This window comes from Gadus chalcogrammus, chromosome 16 (genome assembly GCF_026213295.1).
Source record: "Gadus chalcogrammus isolate NIFS_2021 chromosome 16, NIFS_Gcha_1.0, whole genome shotgun sequence".
Taxonomy (NCBI): domain Eukaryota; kingdom Metazoa; phylum Chordata; class Actinopteri; order Gadiformes; family Gadidae; genus Gadus; species Gadus chalcogrammus.
In genome coordinates this window covers 36693145-36717661 of record NC_079427.1, presented here as the reverse complement: position 1 = coordinate 36717661, position 24517 = coordinate 36693145, and the positions used below count along the sequence as shown (strand labels likewise).

At 42.9% G+C, this 24517-nt stretch overlaps 1 protein-coding gene across 2 annotated transcripts; it reads right to left on the bottom strand.

The window, feature by feature from the left end:
- Positions 1-6962: 6962 nt before the first annotated feature.
- Positions 6963-24242, bottom strand: LOC130405523 (myosin light chain kinase, smooth muscle-like). Of its 2 annotated transcripts, XM_056610648.1 has the most exons (8): positions 17930-24242; positions 17457-17580; positions 14079-14231; positions 13860-13983; positions 13377-13467; positions 12954-13082; positions 10936-11048; positions 6963-10655 (listed from the first exon to the last, which is right to left on the bottom strand). In XM_056610648.1, exons 1-8 carry the CDS (start codon positions 17991-17993, stop codon positions 10527-10529), a joined length of 927 nt encoding a protein of 308 aa, XP_056466623.1. In that variant the 5' UTR covers positions 17994-24242; the 3' UTR covers positions 6963-10526. The 2 variants fall into 2 exon arrangements, with proteins under 2 accessions (XP_056466623.1, XP_056466625.1); XM_056610650.1 differs by lacking the exons at positions 17457-17580; positions 17930-24242 and adding an exon at positions 15912-17424.
- Positions 24243-24517: the final 275 nt, after the last annotated feature.

Below are 24517 nucleotides of genomic sequence, written 5' to 3'. Positions count from 1 at the left end.
CGCATCGAGCTTTAGAAATGCTGTAGTAAATATTCAAGGCGCTGGTTCTCCACAGAAAAGGTGGAGCACATCAAACCTGCGCGGCGTGCGCGCAGTATACAAACATTCAGTCACGAGAAGATTCAACCTTTTAAATTGAGCAGAAATACTTTTTAATGTACAGTTAGTAACTACATTTATCAAGGGGCTTTATTTAAAGCTACAAATATAATACAAATAAAATAATAAATAAAAATTAAACGCAACTCTGACGTCCCCCAGCTGGTGGGGGGCTAATGCCATAATCGTTTGCGTTTCAGACGTCCACACGAATCCTAACACGAAACCGCATAGGTCCGGATAGATTTGAAACCACCTAAAAGGGATCTAAATGTGCTGTTTCGGGAACCGGATTGGCCGGCTCTGTCTGGATGGTCGGCCAAACGGACAAGGCTTATGCCGTTTTACCAGAAAATCGGCTTCGTGTGGACGGGGCCTTAGAAGGCGTTCACCAAGACGGGGAGACAGCGCCGGGCGACTTACGCCACTATCTGCCAATGGATCGTGGATGCCTGGGCTGATACATCATTCTCAACTGTGGTCCGAGCTTTCAAGAAGGCAGGAATAATCACTGAACTGCCAGGCAACAGCAGCGACACTGACTCGGATAATGGGAGCCGGGCATGTTGGATGGATGCCGTAGTCTACTCGCCCAACTGTTCAATTCGGACACTGAAGAAGAAGAATTCGAGGGATTCGTGGACGGGGAAGATAGCTTTACGCGTTATACGTAACTGAACAATGTTGAGTTATGCGCTAACGTTTGAATTAGCGGTATCAAACTGCGTTTCTTTTATGTGTTTACAACTGAACAAGGCTGGGAGATATTGTTAATATGCACATTAACGTTTGGACATTGTTACCATGGGAGTGAACGCTTAATAAAGTTTGACTTTATCCGTCTGTTTTGTTGACATTCCCTTTAGCACAGCTCGGTCTAGTGGATGCATAACACAACCCCAGTCAAACGTTGCAGTATCTTCTATTCTATGCGCCTTATAATCCGGTGCGCCCTATGCATGAAAAAAGTTCTAAAATAGTCCATTTATTGAAGGTGCACCTTCTAATCCAGTGTGCCCTATGTATGAAAAACGTTGTAAAATAGGCCATTCATTGAAGGTGCACCTTCTAATCCGGTGCGCCCTATGTATGAAAAAAGTTCTAAAATAGGCCATTCATTGAAGGTGCGCTTTATAGTTCGAAAAATACAGTACTATTCATTCGGTTCACGAGATATAACCAAACAATTGTATACATACCTCCGGTGCAAGACGTGCCGCTTTCGGAATAGCATTTCTCTTCAGCCGCAAGCGTTTTGGAGGGTAAGATGTCCTTTTGTCAGGAATTGTGAAGTCGTCCGGATCAAAATGTCGACTACAGACACGGTAATCCTTAGCTTTCAGCGTTGGAATTGGCGTCCCTACGTCGAATTGCAACACAACAAGCCACTGCTTCAAATTAGACTCCCGCAGAGGTAGCCTGTGAAAAGTCTCTGGATTGGATTTTCTCATTCTCGTGCCGCAACCAGGAAAGGCACAGACACGAAACATTTTGTCTTCTCTCTCTTCACAAGCTGTTTTCGGCAACACACCTGAAGCAAGTTCAGGTGTACTGCCGTACACGTGACACATCGATCATCAATGCGTAAGCTCTGTGTTCACAAATCGGCTAATTGAGCCTTAAAGACATGATGGCGTCCACGGGTGAACTACTGATGGTATTGTGTGTATAAAATGTAATTTTTAATAAACAATATGTACACTTAAAAAGTTATCAATGACTCGTTTTATATTTTAAGACCCATATTATACTATCAAATAAGTGTTGGGCTACTTCTAGCCTATTAAGTTGTTTAAAATAACGATTTCGTTTTTACCATGACAAGATGCCCCCATGGTTCCCAGTTTATAGCGTTTTGGTAGAATCGGCTATTTAAGAATGCGTTTACATGCGCTTTTGTGCTCCCAAACGAACATCCCATCTCGTTATCATCTTAAACATATCCCAGATCCATTTTACACCGGAGTTATCCTTTAAGTGGCCTGAAAGGTGTCCATCAATAAAATGCTTTTTATTAATATAACATTATGCCTCCATCAAAAGCAAAGTACACCTGCCATTTACATTTATCATTTATACTATCCTAGACGTCTTTAATCTTATTTACATAGGCCTACCGTAGGCCTGATTTCCTCTGAATGTTTAAATAAAAAAATTCCCTGTCCATGTCAGATCCCTGTCCATCATACTCCTGTTGTTGTCTTCCTGCACACCTGACTGCCTCCTCCATCGATTGCGGCCACAGCCCTCTCCCTGTACAATATTTCATGTTAAATACATTTCAGGATCAAGTTTGAGATTCGATAGACGTGGGGCTGGCCACCATCATATCTGTCTTATTTATTGCACCCACACATAATAGGTCCATGATACCATGTGGGGTCATTTCAGACTCCTTTGCTTCCTAACACCTTGTGAGTTCCCTGGGTACACCAGGGGCCTGTACCACGAAGCTTACTTAGAGGGTTAGCGAGGTATGTTGAGCTCAAAGCCTGGGTTAGTTGTACCACGAAAGTCAATCTCTTTAAGCGTCGCTGTATCACCATGGTGACTTATGCTCGCAACCAAACCTGGTCGGGAGCAGTTTTTCGGCTTAGCTACACAATTTTGAATTTGGTAGATATGATTTCCTGTATTCTGGTGCATTTTGGGGATGGCCACTACCTAAAAAATCATCCAGAATCATAACCTATGTACGGTATGTTAATTGAACCAACATACATTAATTTCATGTTTTCCATGCTCAAACAGCCACATGAATGGTCAGTATTTTTATCAGTGCAAAGGGCTCACATACATCATCATTCAATGAAGTCAAAAAACTGAAAAACAGTGGCCCAACATTAAGTGCAACAACTCAATGAACTCAAACCCAACAAGCAGTTGTAGTAGTTGTAGTGGCGACTTAAGTGGATATCTTTAATGACTGATATCGCTTCTAAGCAAACTAGACGCATGGGTTTGCCTTCGAATTCTATGAATTCTTCTTATCTTTCTTGACCGAGTTTTCTGTAACTCGATCAATTATTATTATTATTTTTTTATTTTTTTTATTTTATTTTTTTTATTATGTGCGGGCCTGACTGAGTGAGGATGCGGGCCGCACTGAGTGAGGATGCGGGCCGCATGCGGGCCGCATGTTGCCCATCCCTGGTCTAGCCGGAGATCGGCTACTTAAATCGGCATGCGCAGCTTCCTAGCCCCTCCTCTGACAATGGCGTCACCATTTGTGGGTGTTCCCGTGGACCTCGGCGCACTTCTCGTACAGGCGTCTCTCCGGAGACAGAGGGTTTTACGGGACAGAACCGATCCCTTGGCATTGTCTGACGATATTCAGATTTCAGACTTTATTGTCATTGTGCAAACAACGAAATTGGGGTTCTTCATGAGAGATACAGATTCTCATCAGAGGGTGTTCGTTATTTGATCGTCCTTTTGGACCTTATCTAGACAATTCTTACTGTTGCGCATTGTGTCTCCGTGACAGAGTGCTAGAGTGGAGGTAGCGCGTCAGTCTTGAATTTCTGCGCGGGGGGTTCGACTCCCAAGTGACACGAATTTATGTGAAGCTTAAAAAGTCCCAATTCTCATGCATATGGAATACTTATTCACTAAAGCTTATGGAATTATATTTTTGTGCTTATTTCGAACTTGAACCCATATTTTCAAGGCCGTGCTGGCACAGGGTAAAATGCATGATGATAGACCGGCGAATTTGAACCCCAGTCGCTTGCGTTCGCGCTACAGCAGCTACCTCTCAGCGGTTGAAAACATGCTATACATTTCTTACATAGGGTGTATTTAAAGTGAATTCCCTAAATGATAGAATAAGGCAGGATGGACGTTGCTTATGCATTTTTAAATCATCATCATTCTATTTGGATTAATGGCGAACAATTCTGCATTTGGCATAGTTATTTTATAGACAATATGCAGAATCTTTCTTTTCACACACCTAGATGGCACTAGGTCAAAGGTATGGGGCATATTTTCAAACGGCTTGTAACGGCTAATCAAACTCACACCTGGTGGCATGATGTCACCCCTTTAAACAATCAGCCCCAGTATTCAATCAATTTCAGATCAAAGTGGACCCTGTACACTAGCCCTCTGAGGGCCTCTCTCAATCAATCAAGAGTCACACATCTGAACAGATAAACAACCCAACAAATTACTCCATTATACTACTACTATCGTACTACGATGTACTATATGTACGATATGTGCTTCTGACAGCACTCTGCAGTCTTTGCGATGATAGAAACCATATTATTACTGTGTAAAATGTGTTTGAGGTCTTGCCTTAGTATAAAATTACTTTTATAATTTATAATTAGTAATCTTGCTTTTTTTTTATTAATGGATTTGTCATTCTCCAGGAGTAAATTACAGCGAATAGCCGTATGTTAGAAATACCCCGTACTATTCTCACACTGTTCAATTCTGAAAACCATTTCAGGGTCTTTCAAAAACAGTCTGTATTGTATCATTCCACTTTAAGGCCCCCCTTCCGAGTAGCCCACTCTGCCGTGATTAGTCCAATGCTTTGCGCGTGCGTCGGCAAATTCACACCCCCGAGAGGTTGTGAACTTGCAGGTAGCCGAGAGGTGGGACTTCTGCACTTCAGCCCCGCCCACAACTTTACGTAAGTAAAGTTTGACCTCAAACGAGCCGTTTCACACACTTATTGTGGGGCGTTCTCGGTGGGTGGGAATACTCCCCCTGGCCTGGAATTAGATTGTTGGAAGAAGCTAGCTTAGCAGAGGTAAATCATGTAAACCTACGTCAAATAACAGTAAAGCAAAGGGAAAAGTTGAAAAAGCATGATATCACCCCTTTAAAGGTGGTCTGATGTAGAGGTGTGTTTTCCATTATTAGCGGGCTCTGGCAGGATACAACAACTAGCCCGTCCTGCTGCATGGTGGACTCTTTTGCTCTCTCTCTCTTTCTTTATTACATAAAACAGTAAAACAAAACACATGACAGGGACGGTCCCCTTTAACAGCCACAACATCTGAGTCCCCTGTCAGGGTGATGGTGGGAACAAGAGAGTTCCACAAAGACAACTTAGGATGAAACTAAAGGTCTTTAATAAGACAACTCAATATCTCTGTTCCTGTACAGGCAGAATAACATGACAACTGGGGAACCCCAAGGAATAAAGGACATGACCAAAAACAGAGAACCGACCAGGAACAAAGGAGGTGAAATAAACTGGGGAGTGATCAGGGAATGAGGTGCAGGTCAGAATATGGACAAGGACCCTCAGGTGAGGGGAATGAGGGGAAGGAGGGGAATGAGGGGATTGCAGGCTGGAGATGTGGGGGAAAGTTTAGGGACATCTGGTGGACAAGGGTAGAATGAACACTTCACAACACGGACAAAGACAGATCATGACAGTCTGACTGGATGGCAATACACTGAAGTGCAAAGAAGAGATAAATTGGTAAGAAAAAGTTCATGCACCCATACTTAAGTTGACTAAAAGAGGAATAAAAAATCATCTTTTGGAAATCGATCTTAAAGGAGACATATTATGAAAACAGCACTTTTCCTGGGATTTGGGGTGTTGTTGTGGATAGATAGTGCTCCCACACGCATACAAACTTTGAAATAAGTCTTTACATGATTTTTTGAGTGAGATCCGCATTTCTGGAAGCAGCCCGCCTCCAGCTACCAAACGAGCGAATCAGTTTCGGCGCCCCCTCCTACGTAAGAAGGGGGCACATTTGAATATTACCTCCCACTTCCCCACTCCCCTCCAATCACAGCATCGCTAAGATTTTGTGGACCAGCGGAAGAGCAGCTCCGGCGGGGGGAACTCGGCGCTAGCCCTGCAGCTAAGCTCCGGGAGTACAATCCCTTTCTCTGGCGCCGAGCTCACCCCGCCGGAGCGGCCGCCGAAGGGAAGTCGGGAGGAGGAGACATGGAGTAGAAAGGGATTGTACTCCCGGAGCTGAGCTGCCGGACTGCCGCCGAGCTACCCCAGCCGGAGCTGCTAGTCCGCTGGAGCTGCCACCTAGCTTCGGCGCCAGTTCAGCTTCCGGAGTACACCGCCGTAGCTGCCCGACTGCGGCCGGACGGCTTCGACGGCGGCCGGCGCGGGGAGCTCGGAGGCAGTCCGGAAGCTCAGCTCCCGGAGTACAATCCTTTTCCTCTCCATGTCGCGGTTCATGGACTTCAGAGAGTCAATGCCAAAGTTCCTTCCCCCCAATTCTTCTCAACCATGGCTGAGATATCCCCCACTATGAGTCTTTACTTGTGGAAGTACCAGAGACGTCAGACACAGTCTTTATTATTCATAATATCATCCGAGGCGCACATAGCTTTTGGCCGTGATATTAGATAGATTATATACATACCCGTACATAATATTATTATTCTGTTATATTATATATAGAGCTCCAGGAGTCAGGAAACGGCAACAATCCCTTCTCCTCCATGCTGTGGTTCAGTCTGACAGCTCATTGGTCAATGGGCAGTAGCTCATTTGCATCAATGCTACACACACCAGAAACAGCGCATTCTGAAGGGACTGAAACAGAGGGCGGTAGACAATATTTTTTTTCCTAAAAGCTATTTCCAGCAAACAGCTTCAAAAACATGTTTTCTGGAACTCAAATACTATGTTTACTTGTTGGGAAAACACCTAAATATGTCTCCTTTAATGCCTTAATCACACAAATGATGAAAAATACCCTGTATTTTAATGAAGAAAATTTGTTTATTTACGATACATTATTCATTCACAAAGAAAATTTGTGGCCTAAAAGGTTGGATTTTTCCTCATGTGTTTAATCAAGGCATTAATTAAATTTAAATAAATAATTCAAATAAAGATCAATTTCCAAAAGACTATATTTTTATTGCTCTTTTTAGTCAGCATGGGTGCGGGTAGGCAGAGGACAACCCCCGTTGAACCCTTGTTCAACGGGGACGTTTGACCTGTTCAAGGTCAGGTGGCGCCTATTAGAATCAAGACACCAAGACTCAGGTCAAATATTACATACACTGATGTCCTCTGTTTCTTTTTAACCACCTCCCTTGACCTTAATGGAAAACGTCAGGAAGAGATATTAAGGAGAATTAGAAAATGAGAAAATCCAACAGTTACGCTCGGCTACGTCGTTACTACAAGGTCCTGTAGATTATAGTGGAAGCATCTTACATACATAGCTCTATGCCTTCTTACTGTCTGTAGAAACGTGGACAGTCCCGTAAAAAATAGTACTTCATTACCAAGGTTGGAATTGAAATAAAATAAGTTGTAAAGGTTTACCAGTCACAAAATTGTAATTGTAATTGTAGGGCATTTTCATTGTTTGTTCTCCTGGTCATCCGAATGGTGCGTTGATTTAAATGTTTTTGCCTTAAGGAAATATTAGTTTATTTTGTAACAACGACCAGCTCACAGTATATTATCCAGCTTATTGTCATCTTACAGCTAACTGTCTTACACAAAAAATAACAAGAAACAATTCTTACAGTGGTTTCACAATAATTGTATTGTTTTCTCTAAAAAGATTAGGCAGTTAGATTCTAAGGTTGGAACTGTTTCCATAGCAATGGCCTGTTATTCATAGCAGTGGTTTGCTATTCAGAATTAAAATACTTGAAACAAGTGACAAATAATTTACAACAAGCCGTCATTATCGGGAAATATCCCCTTGAATAATCTTAAAGAAGTTTATTCTGCGATAATGCGAAGCTTGCTGTACAGGATCCACCTTATCAAACGGCTACTAACTTAAGAAAACAAAAAACAAGATTATTGATTTAAATTGCATTGCATGAAAAAAATATTGTTGGTTAGATTAGACGGTTTGGAATAGTCCAAAGCCACAGTCTGCTAAATATAGCCATGGCCTGCTGTCATGGAGGCAATAAGATGCTGTTTGTTCCCTATGAGTGTCCTCTGGGGGCAGCAGTCCCTTGAGGGGAGGGAGCGGCCTAATGACCTCCTGTTTACTGCAGCCCCCATCATTGACGTACACTGGTTGTGTGGTCAGTAGACAGGGGGTCCTAATGAGAAGTGAGAGGACAGTGGTTCCCTGGGAACTCATTAGTGATGATTTGTAAAGCTAATACGATAACAGAGTTAGGTCAACAGTGTAGTTGGATAAAGCTAATATTACACCTGATGCTTTCATGGAGTTCAGGTCCCCAAACATTGTTTTCCATCTTTGGTGAGAGTAAAAACTCCTTCTGGAGGATCTTCTAAACAAGAGGAGGACCAGGGATGTTGGTTTTGTGACAATAAGTTTATTAAGTAACTGAATAAGTACAGTTACGGTGCTCTCCTATAAGCCAGATGAAAACACGGGCTACATACATCAGGAACAAACAGTGACAATTAGCAGATAATATCATATCATAAATCTGTGCTTAAATAAGTCAAAAAAATAAATCCTTCTTTATAACATCAATTGAACAGTCTGTGTCAACCAAAGTGAGTAATACGATCACACCAAGAACACCTGTGACATTCCAAACGGATCTAAACCAGAACTCAAAGCATTTAAATAAAGTTCAGAGCCCACGCTACGCTGGAATGTGGCGTTACCATGGGGATCTCATTAGGCATTACTGGGACACATGGACGATGTCATACCTCAGGCACATCGGATGACTTCAGCTCACCATACACAGCTCTTGAGTTAGTCTGTGCTATAGTTCTGTAATCTAGAGAACTTCCAAAGGTTCGATCAACCTGGGTGGTTGCTGGGTTTTATTTTTAAACTTCAACGGCCGGACTCCTTGGGAAGGAATGTGCTTGTTTGAATCTCTTGTGGTAGAATCATTAAATAATGAAGTATAACTTAAGCACATCTACTTTCTAAGAGTTTTGCCCAGAAAACGTCAGGTAGGATCAGACACGCACTAAAGACCAGGGGGATCTCCATGGCGATCCAAAATGGTCCTTTTGGTAAACTCCTTTCTGCAGGCTTGCTGCTGAGCTTGTAGCTAGCTGTATATGTATTAAACTTAGTAACTCTAACCAAGTAGGCACTGATAACCACATGGGGAAGTGTAGTTTGGCTGACTAGTGTGTGGTAGGCAGAGGACAGCCCATAATCTCCTTTAAAGGGTCGGACGGTTGCTACCCAACTCAAACCCTAGCTCTAAACGTTCTCACCCCCTTACGATGCTTAGAGTTATAGCTCAAGGTTAATAACTTGGCAAGAACTAACTCCATGACTGTATAAAAACATAGTCAACGGGTCAGAAGATGAGAGACAAAGTGGTAAGCTGAGAAACAAGTCCTGAAGAGCTATGGCTCTGAGCAGTGAAACATAGAAGACCTTTTTCGTCACTGTTATCCTTGTGATAGTCAAACGTAAGACCCGTTATTCATAAACAATCCTCATTCATTTCTACATTTGATTTTAAGGTGATATTATAAACCATTTGGTTTGTGCCAAAGGTCACTACCCACAAGGCCACAAAACCTACCCATGATGAGTCTGCCTCTGGGGGAGGAGTGTGTGTGTGTGTGGGGGGGGCGGTGAACGGGCTGAGGTTGGCTCTGATTGTCGTCTAGTCTAGTCTCGTCGGGTATCTCAAGAAACGTGGTTTTGCTGCCCCCTGCAGAGTTGAGACTATCTGGCACAACTTGGATAGTGTGGCGGGGACTGAAACCAGCCACCAGCCACTTATAAAAGCTTGAAATGCTATTACCAGTAGTGAATAATGATGTGCCAGATAGTGAAACTTTAATTTGAGCTAAGTGACAGCGCCATTCATTTGAGAGGTGTGGATAAATCAGTCAGCCATTATTCAAATATATCTAACGGACCAAGTTCGCCAAGTGGGAAGGATCAATAAATGGTTACCGTTGGGATGTAGGACACTGGCCTCACACTAGGAACACAAACACCAGTAGTCACACCTGTAGTCACACATGTGGTCACACCTGTAGTCACACCTGTAGGAACACTTGTAGACACACTTTTAGGTAAACCTGTTGACACACTTGTAGGCACACCTGTAGGCCCAGGTGTGACTATACCTGGCTCAAATAGCCCGCAACCCAGTTACAATTACAATTAGGGCATTTAGCAGGCGCTTTTATCCAAAGCGACACATACACACAATGACACACCGACGGCAGAGTCAACCATGCAAGGTGACAGCCAGCTCGTCAGGAGCAGTTAAGGTTAAGTGACTTGCTCAGGGACACATCAACACTCAGCTAGGAGGAGCTGGGAATTGAACTAGCAACCTTTTGGTTACAAGGCAACTGCTCGACCTCCTGAGCTAAGCCGACCCAAGTTCCCTTGTTGTAGAGCTGGGTGGTGGGTGGATTTGAGCCGGGTGAGTGGGTCTGTGATTCCGGTTGTGGTTCAGGTCTGGACTGATCCCGCAGGAGAGACATGGGAAGATCAGACCTGAACCAGCACACCTTCCTCCCCTGACGGTTCCATAGTTTACTCCTCCTCCTCCTCCTCCTCTTCCTCTCCAGCCATCACCTCCACCAGGAGCTCTGCGGTGCAGGTGGCTTCTCCCAGACTGTTGACCGCCTTCACCGTGTACTTAGCATCATCATCCCCAGACACCTGCATACACACACACACACACACACACACACACACACACACACACACACACACACCTTTACCTGTCTGTCTACACCCTCACACACATACACCTGTCTGTCTGCCTGTCTGCAGAGATAGATACCTTACCTGTCTGTCTTTCTGTCTACCTACAAAGAATCACATGTTCCTCATAGCTATCTATAGTAATAATAGAGATACTGAACCTCAATCAATATAACAATGAAATAAATAAATATAATCTACCAACTTTAACCAGGATTATATTATGGGATGTCACCTCAGATATGACCAGGCTACAGTTGCCCTCCTCATCATAGTCGATTTGGAAGTGCCGGGTCTCTCTGATTGGCTGATCATCCTTATACCACACCACCTCCGGGTCCGGGTAACCTAGGAAACCAACAGATACACTTAAACTGGCAATCTGGTAAACCAACTCTCCACAGGTAACCTAGGAACCAATAGTTCTCACTACTGGTAACCTAGGAAACAAACAATACTCTTTACTGGTAACCTAGGAAACCTTCACTACTCACTACTGGTAACCTAGGAAACTGAAAGTACTAACTACGGGTAACCTAGGAAACCAACAGTACTCACTACTAGTAACATAGGAAACCAAAGGATAAACAGTACTGGTAACCTAGGAAACCAACAATACTCGCTACTGGTAACCTAGGAAACCAGCATTACTTACTACTGGTAACCTAGGAGACCAACAGTACTCACTACTGGTAACCTAGGAAATCAACAGTCCTCACTACTGGTAACCTAGGAAACCAACAGTACTCACTACTAGTAACATAGGAAACCAAAGGATAAACAGTACTGGTAACCTAGGAAACCAACAATACTCGCTACTGGTAACCTAGGAAACCAGCAGTACTCACTACTGGTAACCTAGAAAACCAACAGTACTCACTACTGGTAAGCTAGGAAACCAACAGCACTTGCTACTGGGAACCTAGGAAACCATGAGATAAACAGTACTGGTCTACAGTACTAGTAGCTGGTCAGTACTAGTCTACAGTACAGTTCAGTTCTGGCCTACTGGTAACTGGTCAGTACTGGTCTACTGGTAACAGGTCAGTACTGGTCTACTGGTAACTGTTCAGTACTGGTCTACTGTTAACTGGTCACAACTGGTCTACTGGTAATGGGTCAGTAATGGTCTACTGGTATACTGGTTACTGGCCAGTACTGCTCTACTGGTAACTGGTCAGTACTGGTCTACTGGTAATGGGTCGGTACGGGTCTACTGGTAACGGGTCAGTACTGGTCACTGGTCAGTAGTGGTCTAATGGTGACTGGTCAGTACTGGTCTACTGGCAACGGGTCTGCTGGTAACTGGTCAGTACTGGTCAGCTGGTAACTGGCCAGTGCTGGTCTACTGGTATCTGGTCAGTACTGGTTACTAGTGATGGGTCAGTACTGTTCTACTGTTAACAGGTCAGTACTAGTCAACTGGTAACTGGTCAGTACTGGTCTACTGGTAACTGGTCAGTACTGGTTACTAGAGATGGGTCGGTCGCGAACGATTCGGTCAGAACGAACGAATCCCGAAGGAGAACGACGTGAACTGATTCCCAAAACAAGAGAACTGATTCTTTTTTTTTAAACATATAACAAAAATATGGTCACGTAAATAAAATATACAAACAAACAGAGCTTTGTCTCCCCGTGACCTTATATTGATTGAGTTTAAAACGTTCTCAACGATTCAGCCAATAAGAGTACTACAGCAGGTAGCAATCGCGTTGCCATGGCACATGGGTAAACAAATGATAAGGCACCGCCACACTAGTTAACTAACGATCGCTGTAGGCTTCAATATCTTGCAAGCACTTTGTTTTCTTTTTATTTTGTTCTACATCACAATTGCATGCTTTAATAAAGTATTGTTTTTACCTACCATTACGAGTCTCGTTTTGTCTAGTAGGGAACACAATGGTGATTCACTGCTTATTAGCACTACTTGGAAGACGCCATTTAATTCTTACTGCACCCCATTATGTATTAAGGATATTTACGAAAAAAAGGCACGTATGTGCTTTATATATTTGCTTAATATTTACACTTAACCTGGGTAATTTCCCCAGAACATTAGAAAGTAGTAGGCTACATGCATGTTGACATTTATTCCATAATTTCCGATTCCCTGCCAAATGAAGTAACAGACCATCTGACTCAACGAACGAATCAAACAAAGAATCAACCAAACGAATCGTGACAGGGAACGGAACTGAAAGAACTGATTCTGGGAAAATAACCGTTTTGCCCATCCCTACTGGTTACCATCTATCTTGCAGTGGAAGCGTGCGGCACTCCCCTCCACCACCTCCACGTCCTTCATGACGGAGCTGAAGGTCGGCTTCCCCTCAACCTTCTGGTCATATTCTAGACACTCCAGGAACTGGTTGTCCTCTGCACACGGATACAGAATACACACACACACACACAGACAAACAAATACACACAAATACACACACCAACACACACACAAACACAGATGCAGGTCACACACACAAACACGCAGATACTGGATACACACACACACACACACACACACACACACACACACACACACACACACACACACACACACACACACACACACACACACACACACACACACACACACACAGATTACACACGCACACACACACACTAAAATGTAACATGAGCAAAAGTGTGTAGAGCATCCAGTAACACACACACCTTCTGTCGGGGAGCCCTTCTTGGCACTGACTCCAGCCAGCATGGCCATGGAGGACAGCCTGCTGATCGCACGCACAGCATGACCCGTTTTCTACACGCACATACACACACACACACACACACACACACACACACACACACACACACACACGCACACACACACGCACACGCACACGCACACGCACACACACAGATACACAAAGGACAACACAAAGCTTTTATCCAACGGGACATTTTGGGCATCTTGCTCTAGCGTGCCAACTGGCAGATTGAGGGAACAAACCAAGTGCCTCCTTAAGCACTAGACCATTATTTCCTGTCTACCTGCCACAACCTGCAAAGGATATACTTCCTGCCTAGCTGATACCTGTTACGTCCTGTGGAGAATATACATCCTGTCTACCTTTCTCCACAGGAAGTGTCAGATGCACTTCCTTTCTAACTGCCACTTCCTTCAAATAATGTACTTTACTTTGTGTGTACCTGCCACTTCCTGCGGAGAATGTACTTCTTCATCCTCTCCTTGGACAGCTTCTTAGCCTGCATGGTATTGGTGTCCTGCTTCAGCCAGGGGTGTTCTACACAGCTGGCACAGGTCAGACGGGCCCTGGGGGGAGGCTGGGGGTTAGGGCCTGAAGCAGAAAGGTTTCTAATGAATGACTGACCAGCAAGTCTATATGAGATGTTGTGAGGGGTCAGCACTTCATGTTCTTCTTCAGCAGGTTGGTGATGAAGTCCTTGGCGTCATCAGAGATCTCGTCAAAGGCCTCATCCTCAAAGTCCCAGGTGGCCGAGGTCACGTTGGACAGTGTCTCGTTGTCGTTGTCCCCCATGAAGGGAGAGAGACCGCTCACCCTGGGGGAGAGAGCTACGTCAGCCAACCTGGACCACACTGGTCTAGTCTGGTGTGGGCTACAAGTACAGTCAGGGGTAAGGGTTAGAGGTCAGTGGTTAGGGTTAGAGGTCAGGGGTAAAGGTTTGAGGTCAGGGGTTGGGGTAGCGGTCAGGGGTTAGGGTTAAGGGACCTTAACCTGTCTGTAGGGTTAGGATCAGGGTTTAGAGGTCAGGGGTAAGGGTTACAAGGGTCTTACATAAAGTAATATATCTCCTGTCTTCCACATGTCTGTAGGGTCAGAGGTTAGAGGTCACGGGTTAAGGTTAGGGTCTTACAGTAGTTCTAAAGTTATAGTTATAATTATGATGCCTACCATGTCACATCTCTAGCTGTACATTTGGTTATTTAACCTGACTCTTTTACTTTTTTTACTTTTGCTTGTTAGCTTTTATATACTGGAGAGGTTAGGGTCAGGGGAGGGGACAGGGGTTAGAGGTCAGGGTTATATATTGTGTGTAGTCCCCAAGGTCCTGGAGAAAGTAGTTTATGAACAATTGTATCAATATGCTGTGGATGCCAAACTCCTCTATGAATTCCAATCAGGGTTCAGACAGCCACATTCAGCTGACTCATGTCTACTGTACCTAACTGACTCCATAAGGGGCGAAATAGATAGGGTCATGCCACATAGCAAACTATGTGGCATGATCCTAATTGACTTACAGAAGGCCATTGATACGGTCGAGCATAGCTGACTGTACAACAGGTTGTCATCCTTGGGCATGTGCCCTTCCGCCTTAAGATGGTTTGTTTCCTACCTCTCCGGTAGATCCCAAAAGACTGAATTCCAAGGTCATATAACCAAAGTACAACTGGTAATTTGTGGAGTTCCACAAGGGAGCGTCATAGGGCCATTACTGTTTTTAATCTACATCAATGACATGAAGTCCGCCTACAATGAGAACTTGTTTTTAGATGCTGATGATTCAGCTATTATAGCCTCCAACAAAAATGAGCTTGTGCTGCATGCCATTTTGCAAGAGGAATTCAGTAAGATCAGGGTCTGGCTATTAGACGATAAATTGTCTCTCTGCCAAGACTGCACAAGAAAGAGTTGTCTAGTATCAGCCTTGGTGGGCAGCTCTTCCCTGCCAAGCCCTCAGTGACCTATTTAGGATGCTGTTTAGACAGCAACCTAGATGGGGGGAGCATGGCTTCAAAGGTCATGAGCAAGGTAAATGGCCGATCCAGATTCCTAGCTAGGAAAGCTCCATTCCTTGATGCAGTGAGCCTCAGACTGCTAGCTAATTCACTGGTTTGATGCTGCTTTGATTACGGCCTTGGCTCATGGTATGGTGGTCTTACTAAGGCCCTAAAAGACAAACTGCAGGTTTCTCAGAATAGGTTAGTCAGGGTAGTACTGGGGCTCACACCAAGGGATCATGTGGGTAAGCTCCAGTTCCAACAGCTGGGCTGGCTCCCCCTCGAGACTAGGGCAGTTCAGCTCCAGCTCAGGGTGGTCCATAATGTTTGCAATCACAAGTCACCGGCATACCTTAAAAATCACTTCATAGGGAGTAGGGATGCCAATGCTTACCACACACGAGCTAGTAATGCAGACTTGTACTTGCCTAAATTCAAAACAAACATTGGTAAGTCTACTCTCAAATATAGTGGTGTGGTGAACTGGAATAAATTACCTTTGGATATTAGGAGCATAGACAACTATCATTGTTTCAGAAAAAAGGTAAAATCCTGGCTCATGGTGAATTTAGATCCCTAGTGACACTAACATGCCTTCCTCAATGTGAGTTGTTTTATGTTGGTGTTTGTCTATGTATGCACTTTGCACTTTAATCAGACCCTCCAGGATATCGCGATGTTGCGATTTGCAACTTCAACGCAACATCAACCAATCACCGCAACTTGAGGGCGGTGTCGCAATTTAACCAACCACCGCAACTTTCCCGCAAATTTGACCAATCAGTGGCGTCGTCTTGAACTGACGTCGACAAACTACCTTCCGCCTTACTTCCGTATTTACTACTTCAAGCGATTCAAGCTTTCATGCAGCATGTGCGCGTCCAACGCTTCACACTTGCCGAACAAAATAACTGCGAAAGATCGCGAAAAGGATTCGGCTTAGCTCAGGAGGTTGCTAGTTCAATCCCCAGCTCCTCCTAGCTGAGTTTGATGTGTCCCTGAGCAAGACACTTAACCCTAACTGCTCCTGACGAGCTGGCTTTCGCCTTGCATGGTTGACTCCGTCGTCAATGTGTGTATCAGTGGCGTAAATATCGACGGTGCAACCGGTGCAGCTGCCCGGGGCCCAGTCGGCGTCAGGGGCCCATTGACGAAGGGAAAAAAATAATATCGCCCAGGGCGGCAAATGTGTCGGGGGCGCTCTCTGGTGGCTCCCTTAATTAATTAACAAAATTATATGAAACCCTCACCACAGTAAGCAGGACAACGCGACTACCCTGCCCGCTCTGAAGTCCTGTCGAGGGGCACAAAGTAAACATTTGCACCCGGACATATCACAGGGAGGAAATTATTTTGCACTGCATGCAATATTGTGGTGGAACTTAAGAGGAAATCTTCCATTGATAAGCATTTTTGCACCGCGAAACATAACTACAGAACTGCAGGCAGGACGTCAGACGACGAGGCAGATCACTATGACACAGGCTGCTGCATCCAAGTAAATAGCCAGCGCGGAAAGTATCAAGAATCAATTATTCATAGGACCATTTCTCCGTGTTTTTGTTCTTTTAATTAAGGTTTTTTTCAGTGATTACTTAATATTTAACATCATGAAATTGCAACTTTTATCGCAACTTTCACTTCCTCTCGCACTGTAATCAAAACAAAAACATTTAAAAACACCGCAACTTTCATCGCAACTTTTAAGGCCGCAACAATCTAAAAAAAGGCCCGCGAAATCCTGGAGGGACTGAATTTAATACAGAAAGTAAGGGTTAGGGAAGATTATTTTGTATGTTTAGCCTCTCATAGTCTATTTTTTTATGATGTTTAATGTACATTTTTTGTTTCATGCAAATATATGTCCTGTCTTGTAACATCAGGGACCATGATGGAAATAAGTGCTTGCACTTTGTCATGTTTTTCTTCTATCCCTTGGATATGTCTTTATTCCAAATAAACCAAATCGAATAAAAAATCAGGGGTCAGGGTCAGGGGAAAGGTCAGGGATTAGGGTTAGAGGTCAGAGGTTAGGGTCTTACAGGATGTAGCAGATGACTCCTATGCTCCACATGTCTGTAGGGTAGCTGATGGCCTCATAATTTATGACCTCTGGGGCCACAAACTCTGGGGTCCCGAACAAAACCTTCAGGGTCCCTGCACTCTCTGGAGGAGGGGGGGGGAGAGTAGTAGTACTGTCAACGCTGGCAACATCACGCCTGTACACTGTCATAGTAGTAGCATTAATACTCAATACTTTAATAGTATTACTACCGTACTGTGGATCAGTAATAGTACTGTATACTGTATTATTATCAGTAAGGTTTGCTGTGGTAGTGATACGATTACTTAATTATGTATTGCTAGCATTATACTGTTAGTGCACGACTAGCAGTCAGCCTAGTAGGTTTGAACCAGCCTTGCTGGAATGTTTCTTACTCTATTTATAACACAGGGGTAATAGTTTATAACAAATGCTTTGTATTGGAGTAACCATACATGAAGTCTGCATTACCCAGGCGTCGTGCCAGGCCGAAGTCGATGAGTTTAATCTTGCTGCCAGTCTTGTTGACACACATGATGTTCTCGGGTTTGAGGTCCAGGTGGACGATGCCCTGGCTGTGGATGTAGCTCACCCCATCGACGATCTGGAGCAGGTACTTAATCACTTCTCGCTCTGTCAGCTCAAAGTCCTCATCGATGATCCTCTCAAACAGCTCCCCGCCAGAGATCCTGTTCACACACAGTATACACTCATTATACAATACATGTTACACACCTTATACACAACGTTATACATACGCCTTGGGCACAACGTTATACCATTATACACAACATTATACATAACGTACAAGCAGTATTCAGTGTCTACATACATCTCTAGCACCATGATGATCACGGAATGGTATGTGTTGTATAGTTAACAATTATTCGCCGAAGGCGAAGTGAATAGTTAGGGGGCTATTCCCCAATATTTACGGAGCCTGAGCTGAATTATTGTTATAGTATATACTACAAATGAAAAAAAATAGACAAGATAAAGGTTTTTGCCCGGATATTTTTGTTTTTATTAGCGGTTTATTTGTTTTTATTAGCGTGACGAGACGACCGATATCCCGAGTTTGAGATCTCAATCATGGTTGTTACGTACAGTGTTCTGTATGTCTTATATGTTATACATGGTATAGGCCTACATGTATTGTGTTCTGTTTTGTGTAGTATGTTTGTGTTGTTGTTCTGTCTCCTCCTCCTGTTTTCATTCTCCAAGTTCTCAGATGTGCGCACCTGATCCCGATCACCAAATCACCACACCTGTTCCAGATCTCCCATCAACCATTCCCCTTTAAATAGTCCTGTGTTTGTTTGTCAGGGGGGAGTGCTTTGGTTTGAGCTGTGGCAGAGCTTTGGTTGAGCTCTGTTTGCTAGTGTTTGCTAGTGTTTGCTAGTGCTTGCTAGTGCTTGGTTTCTTTGTTGGTTTATTGTATTGTCTTTAGTTGTTACACGTTTGTTTAAACCTTACTACTTTAGTTGTTAGCAGCCTACTTTAGTTTTGTCTTTGTTAATTCTTTTGTTGTGCGCACAGGGTCAATAAGGACAGGTAAGATACCCTGGGGTTTACATATTTCATACACGTAGGTTTACCCGTTGTTAATACCCTAGGTTAGAGTGAGCACCACCCACTGTACTTTTTCGGTGCAAAGCACCTGTCAATGGGGGGTTGGGTTTTGTTATGTTCTTTTCTTTGGTGCCACTGACAGTCCTTGTTGATCCCTGTGTTGCCTTTTTTGTACATAAACACTTTATATTGAATTCACCTTTTGTCTTGGATTTTGTGTGACTGCACCCTCACTTGCCCAAACCTGTTGCCCTTATGTTGCGTCCTACTCCGAGCCACCAGGGGGGCGTAACAATGGTATATTGCAAAATAGCCGGAGAAAGCGAACCAATCAAATTGCGCCACTTTAGGAGGTTCATAGTTTATATGGAGTACAGTATAGTATAGTCTATAGTGTAGTATAGTATAGTCTTTAGTGTAGTATAGTATAGTCTATAGTGTAGTATAGTATAGTCTATAGTGTAGTATAGTATAGTATATAGTGCAGTATAGGATAGTATATAATGTATTTTATACCATGGTCTGGGGGAATACTCGATTCTGATTGGCTGCAGGGTGTCCATTAATCCCTGATATATATACACCTGCTAAGTAGTTCCAGTCAAATTGTCTGTTCAGCCTTCAAAACGAGAGCTGGTCAATTGTAAAAAATGCATTAAACTGTAATCAGAAAACGCGGTAATATGTTAAACACCGTATAGTATCTGTGGTATAAAGGCTGGGACGATTTTCAAATTATAAATATGTACACTTTATGTTGAAAGTATAGACCGTCGCGATTCTGATTAAGACAAATGACTCTGTGATTAGTCTTCAAAACGAGAGCTGGTAAATTGTGAAAAATTAATTAAACTGTAATCAGACAACGCGGTTATATGCGATATAGACCCTAGAGTATCTGTGGTATAAAGGCTGGGATGAATTTCGAATTATAAATATGTACAATGGATAACATTTGCTCTCTGGCTCATAGCTGAGCGGACTAGAATATCTCCCTTTCAACGTTTCCGTTGCATAAGAACCTTACGGGAGGGTTATAATTGTTCCAGGTGTAGTCTAACCCTCAGGCGTAACCAGGGAAACTAAAAGAATTTTTGTGAAAAACTTTATATTTGGATTGTAAAACGCATGAAAATATAAATTAATGGTCTTAATTTCTTTTTCTTTGGCAAGTGACCATGGTATAAGCGGGATAATGCCCTTCGAGGTATCCATTATCAGGAATTAATGGACGAAGCAGAGTCGGGCATTATCCCTTACTTATTCTAATTCGCTTAAGAATGCTTGATTCTGATTGGCTGGGAGGAGGGCATTAACCTGGCAAGTTGTCTGCTTACTTGATATCCGTTCACTTGCATGGGCCTTCTCAACTTCTGGCAGTCAATTATTTTTTGATAATTGACCGTGGCTAAGCAAAATTGACCACTGTCAAGGAAATTTGATTTTTTTGCCTCTGATTCACGTCTTTCGGATCTATGGAAGTATATCTGTCTCATCAGATTTTGAAAATAAAAGCCATTGAATTTTAAGCATTGAATATTTATGCATTGAAATAACGGATCAGATTTTTCTTGCCTCTGAATTGAACTCTTTAAATTGTCTAACTTTATTTTATAATGTTCACAAATGCAAAATCTAATATTCAAAGTAAAAAATGTCCATATGCAAAATTCAGATACAAAATTCAATGTATAAAATTAAACTTAAATATTTTCAACATCCCCAAATTCAACATGCCAAATTCAGCTGCAAAATTCAATGCATGATATAAATTCAGTGTTAACATCCGGGGACCCAAGTAAGAGCAATTGATCCAGGATGCTAGATCACGGTTAAGCAAGGAGAGCGAGCTATATTTAGTGTATATTCTGAACACTAAATATAGTGTAGTATAGTCTATACTTAGTGTAGTATAGTATAGTCTCCTATAATGTAGTAAAGTATAGTATAGTCTATAATGTAGTCCGGGCCGGGCCTGTACACCTGGGAGCCTTAAGCAGGATAGTTTTGGGGCCCTGCTTTGCAGTTGATAGAGTAGTTTTGCCACAGAGAACAAGCAACTGTATGCATTCATAACCCTTACGTTTTTTATCCGTACCTTTTGAAACATGATCAGCCACAATTATTTTACTACCTATTAAGTATACTTAGTGAAATAGTCAAAGTAAAGCTTACACACTGCATAATTGTCAAGCTTTACATACATAATATTGATTCTCAAAATGAAGAGGTCTAAACTCTCTCGTGCGCAGGGATGAAAACGCAAAAACTAAGAAAAGAAAGCCCAGTATAGAGGTAAGTGACCTCAGCCATTATAGTGTCAAATTAAATAGTATTGTGCATTATCTAATATTGCTGCCACTCGGGCAGCTACCACCAGTGTTGGGAGTAATGCATTACTGCACAAAAGTAATGCATTACTGTAATGCATTACTTTTTGCTGTAATGCGGTAATGTAAGGCATTACAAAAAAAAAGAAGGTAATATTTCATCTCAAAAAAATCGTACTCTCTTACTGCTAGAGGAGAAGATCACGGCAGCAGCGGAGACCAGTGTAGTCTTTTCGGTCGGTTCTCCGTATCAACAGTAGGGCTAGAACGGAGCGAGAAGACTACAACCGCCTTTACGTTTCCGGTCAAGGAGCAATGAGTCATCCAACCGAAATCAATGGATTTACAAAATGGCAAATAAATCACGACAGAAACTGTATTTCGCTACGATACTTGATTTGGAACGTCAACGAACACCACTAACAACTCGGTGAGTTGCACATTTCTGAAAACAAACGTTTATGGTTGTTTTAAGGACAGTTTTGTGAATACCCATAGCCAGCCATTGTGAAGCAGGCAGGGGCGATTCGAAATGAGCCAAATACCCGAGACAGGACCAACAGTCAAAATGTTGGTGTCAACCACTCTATTTCATCCTAGATAAACCAGAAATCTACCGTAGTAGGCTCTAGCTCTATTGATTTCAACAATATGAATACCTAAAGTTAAAGTATTGATATTATAAAATGTCTTGCACCATGAGCCATAACTGCGACCACTATATTGTACTTTTGTTAGCCTTAAGCCTAGCTTAGTCATTATGCCATACCATATCACCTCCTGATGTGGAATGAGCTGCATTGAACGCAAGAAGATCTATTGAGAACACCAAATCCATATTTCCTTTTATTTTGGTGAAAGTAATGCAAAAGCAATGTAAAAGTAGTGTAATGCCTTACAATTCCAAGACAATAATATTGTAATGTAACTAATTACTTTGAAAAGACATTAACAAGTAATAAATAATGCATTACTCTTTTGAAGTAACTTGCCCAACACTGGCTAACACTAGCTAGTGCCTGTTAACCTACTTTGCTAGCTAGCTACATATTACTAGCTAACATAACTTCACTGATAACCCTACATGAATGTAAATGTAAAATGACCAGTGTTTTTTTAATTGGCCAGGGCCCAATTTCCCGATAACGACGGATCCTTGCTCGTACGATCATTCTCACGATGGATCTTTCGAACCATCATTAATTTCTTTGGAGCGTTTCCCGAAACTTCTCTGAACACGAACGCACATTCGCTGCACTCACGACGTTCATAGGATTGTACCTGTCCACTGATATGGGGCTGAAACGGGCTATGATGCAGGGGAAGACCCAGGAATGTCGCAGGAAAATGGGGTTAAAAAGGGTTAAAATATCTCCCCATCAAGGCCAACCGCAGAGTAGCCTCTGAAAAGAATAGATTGCAATAATATGAATACTAAAGATATTAAAACACAATTGATTAGGCCTAGGCCGACATATACATCAGTCCTAATCCTGAACGCACTGTGCATACATTTATTCACGGCATTTCCCCCCCTGAAATAATTCCATATTACAAAAATCCAAAATGGCTTGTGTGACAACTACATTTATATTAATGTGCGGATTTTTCACTTCACGATCCACTTAGGCTAACGAGGCTTTCGGGAAACTGGGCCCAGATGCACTCAGGCAATATTTTCAGAGCCCAGCACCTGCAGGAGAAAGGACATCTGGGGCCGTATTCACAAAGCATTTTATCTTACCGCTAGGAGTGCTCCTAACTCGCGCTAAAACACTTTACAGTTTTTTCTTAAAAGTTATTCACAAAGCCGCTGAGACCTACTCTTACTAAGGATAAATCACAAAGAGTGAACTAAGAGTGATGCGCCATTGCTATGGATTACGTCAATTCTCGGGCACGAGTTTAGAAGCGGTCAGTTCGGTGATTGGTTGTTCAGACGAGCCCACTGAATCACCGAAAAACAAGGAAATAGCCTAGGCTAGAAATGAATTCCTATTAAGTAGTTATAGTGCAGTTAGCAGAATACACGCATGATGACAATTTTATGCAGACCACGATAATGACGTTGTAGCATGCACGTTCAAGAGAGAGAGAAAGCAAACAATAAAAATACGTAAAATTTAAAAGAAAATAAATGTTATGAACTACACAAGTGTTGACTGATTTGTGCCAAGGTGTTTACCTAAAATGTGTTTTCAAAGTGATCCCTAAATGCCAGTCCACTCGGTTCCACACGGCCAAATTCATTGTCATGTTGATCACCATCATCATCATCGTCTGGCTGTGGAATGTTCCTCCGCTTGCAGAGGTTGTATAGAATGGCACATACAGTGAATACTGTGCTTGCCCTCTCTGGGGTGAGGCGTATTTCGCCATGGAGGACATGAAACCGACGTTTCATCTGCCCAATTCCTCTCTCCACAACATTTTGTGTATGTTTGTGTGCTCTAGCATATATGGAAGAAATCAGTAAACAATAATAAATATGGATTCAACAAATAAAAGGCGTCAAAGAGCCAATACGATGTGTTTTATATACACAAGTGTTGACTGATTTGTGCCAAGGTGTTTACCTAAAATGTGTTTTCAAAGTGATCCCTAAATGCCAGTCCACTCGGTTCCACACGGCCAAATTCATTGTCATGTTGATCACCATCATCATCATCGTCTGGCTGTGGAATGTTCCTCCGCTTGCAGAGGTTGTGTAGAATGGCACATACAGTGAATACTGTGCTTGCCCTCTCTGGGGTGAGGCGTATTTCGCCATGGAGGACATGAAACCGACGTTTCATATGCCCAATTCCTCTCTCCACAACATTTCGTGTATGTTTGTGTGCTCTAGCACAGGGGTTTTCAAAGTGTGAGAGAGTGAGCCCCCCCTCAGAGATGAAATTTCAGCTGAGCCCCCCCCCCCCCCCCGGATTACTTTCTTCTGTGACCGCAGTTAATTTAGCTTCCTATCAAAAACCTCCCGGGGCTTGGTCACCAGACATGGGTGCTTGGTCTCAATATGACGCCGGAGTCGACATGGTCTCATACCGTCATTAGCTAGCACCTCTTTGCAAACCACACACTGTGGCAGTGGAGCATCTTCAGATCCAGTCCATGAAAATCCCAAGTTTAAATATTCATGGTCATACTTTCTTCTTTTTTT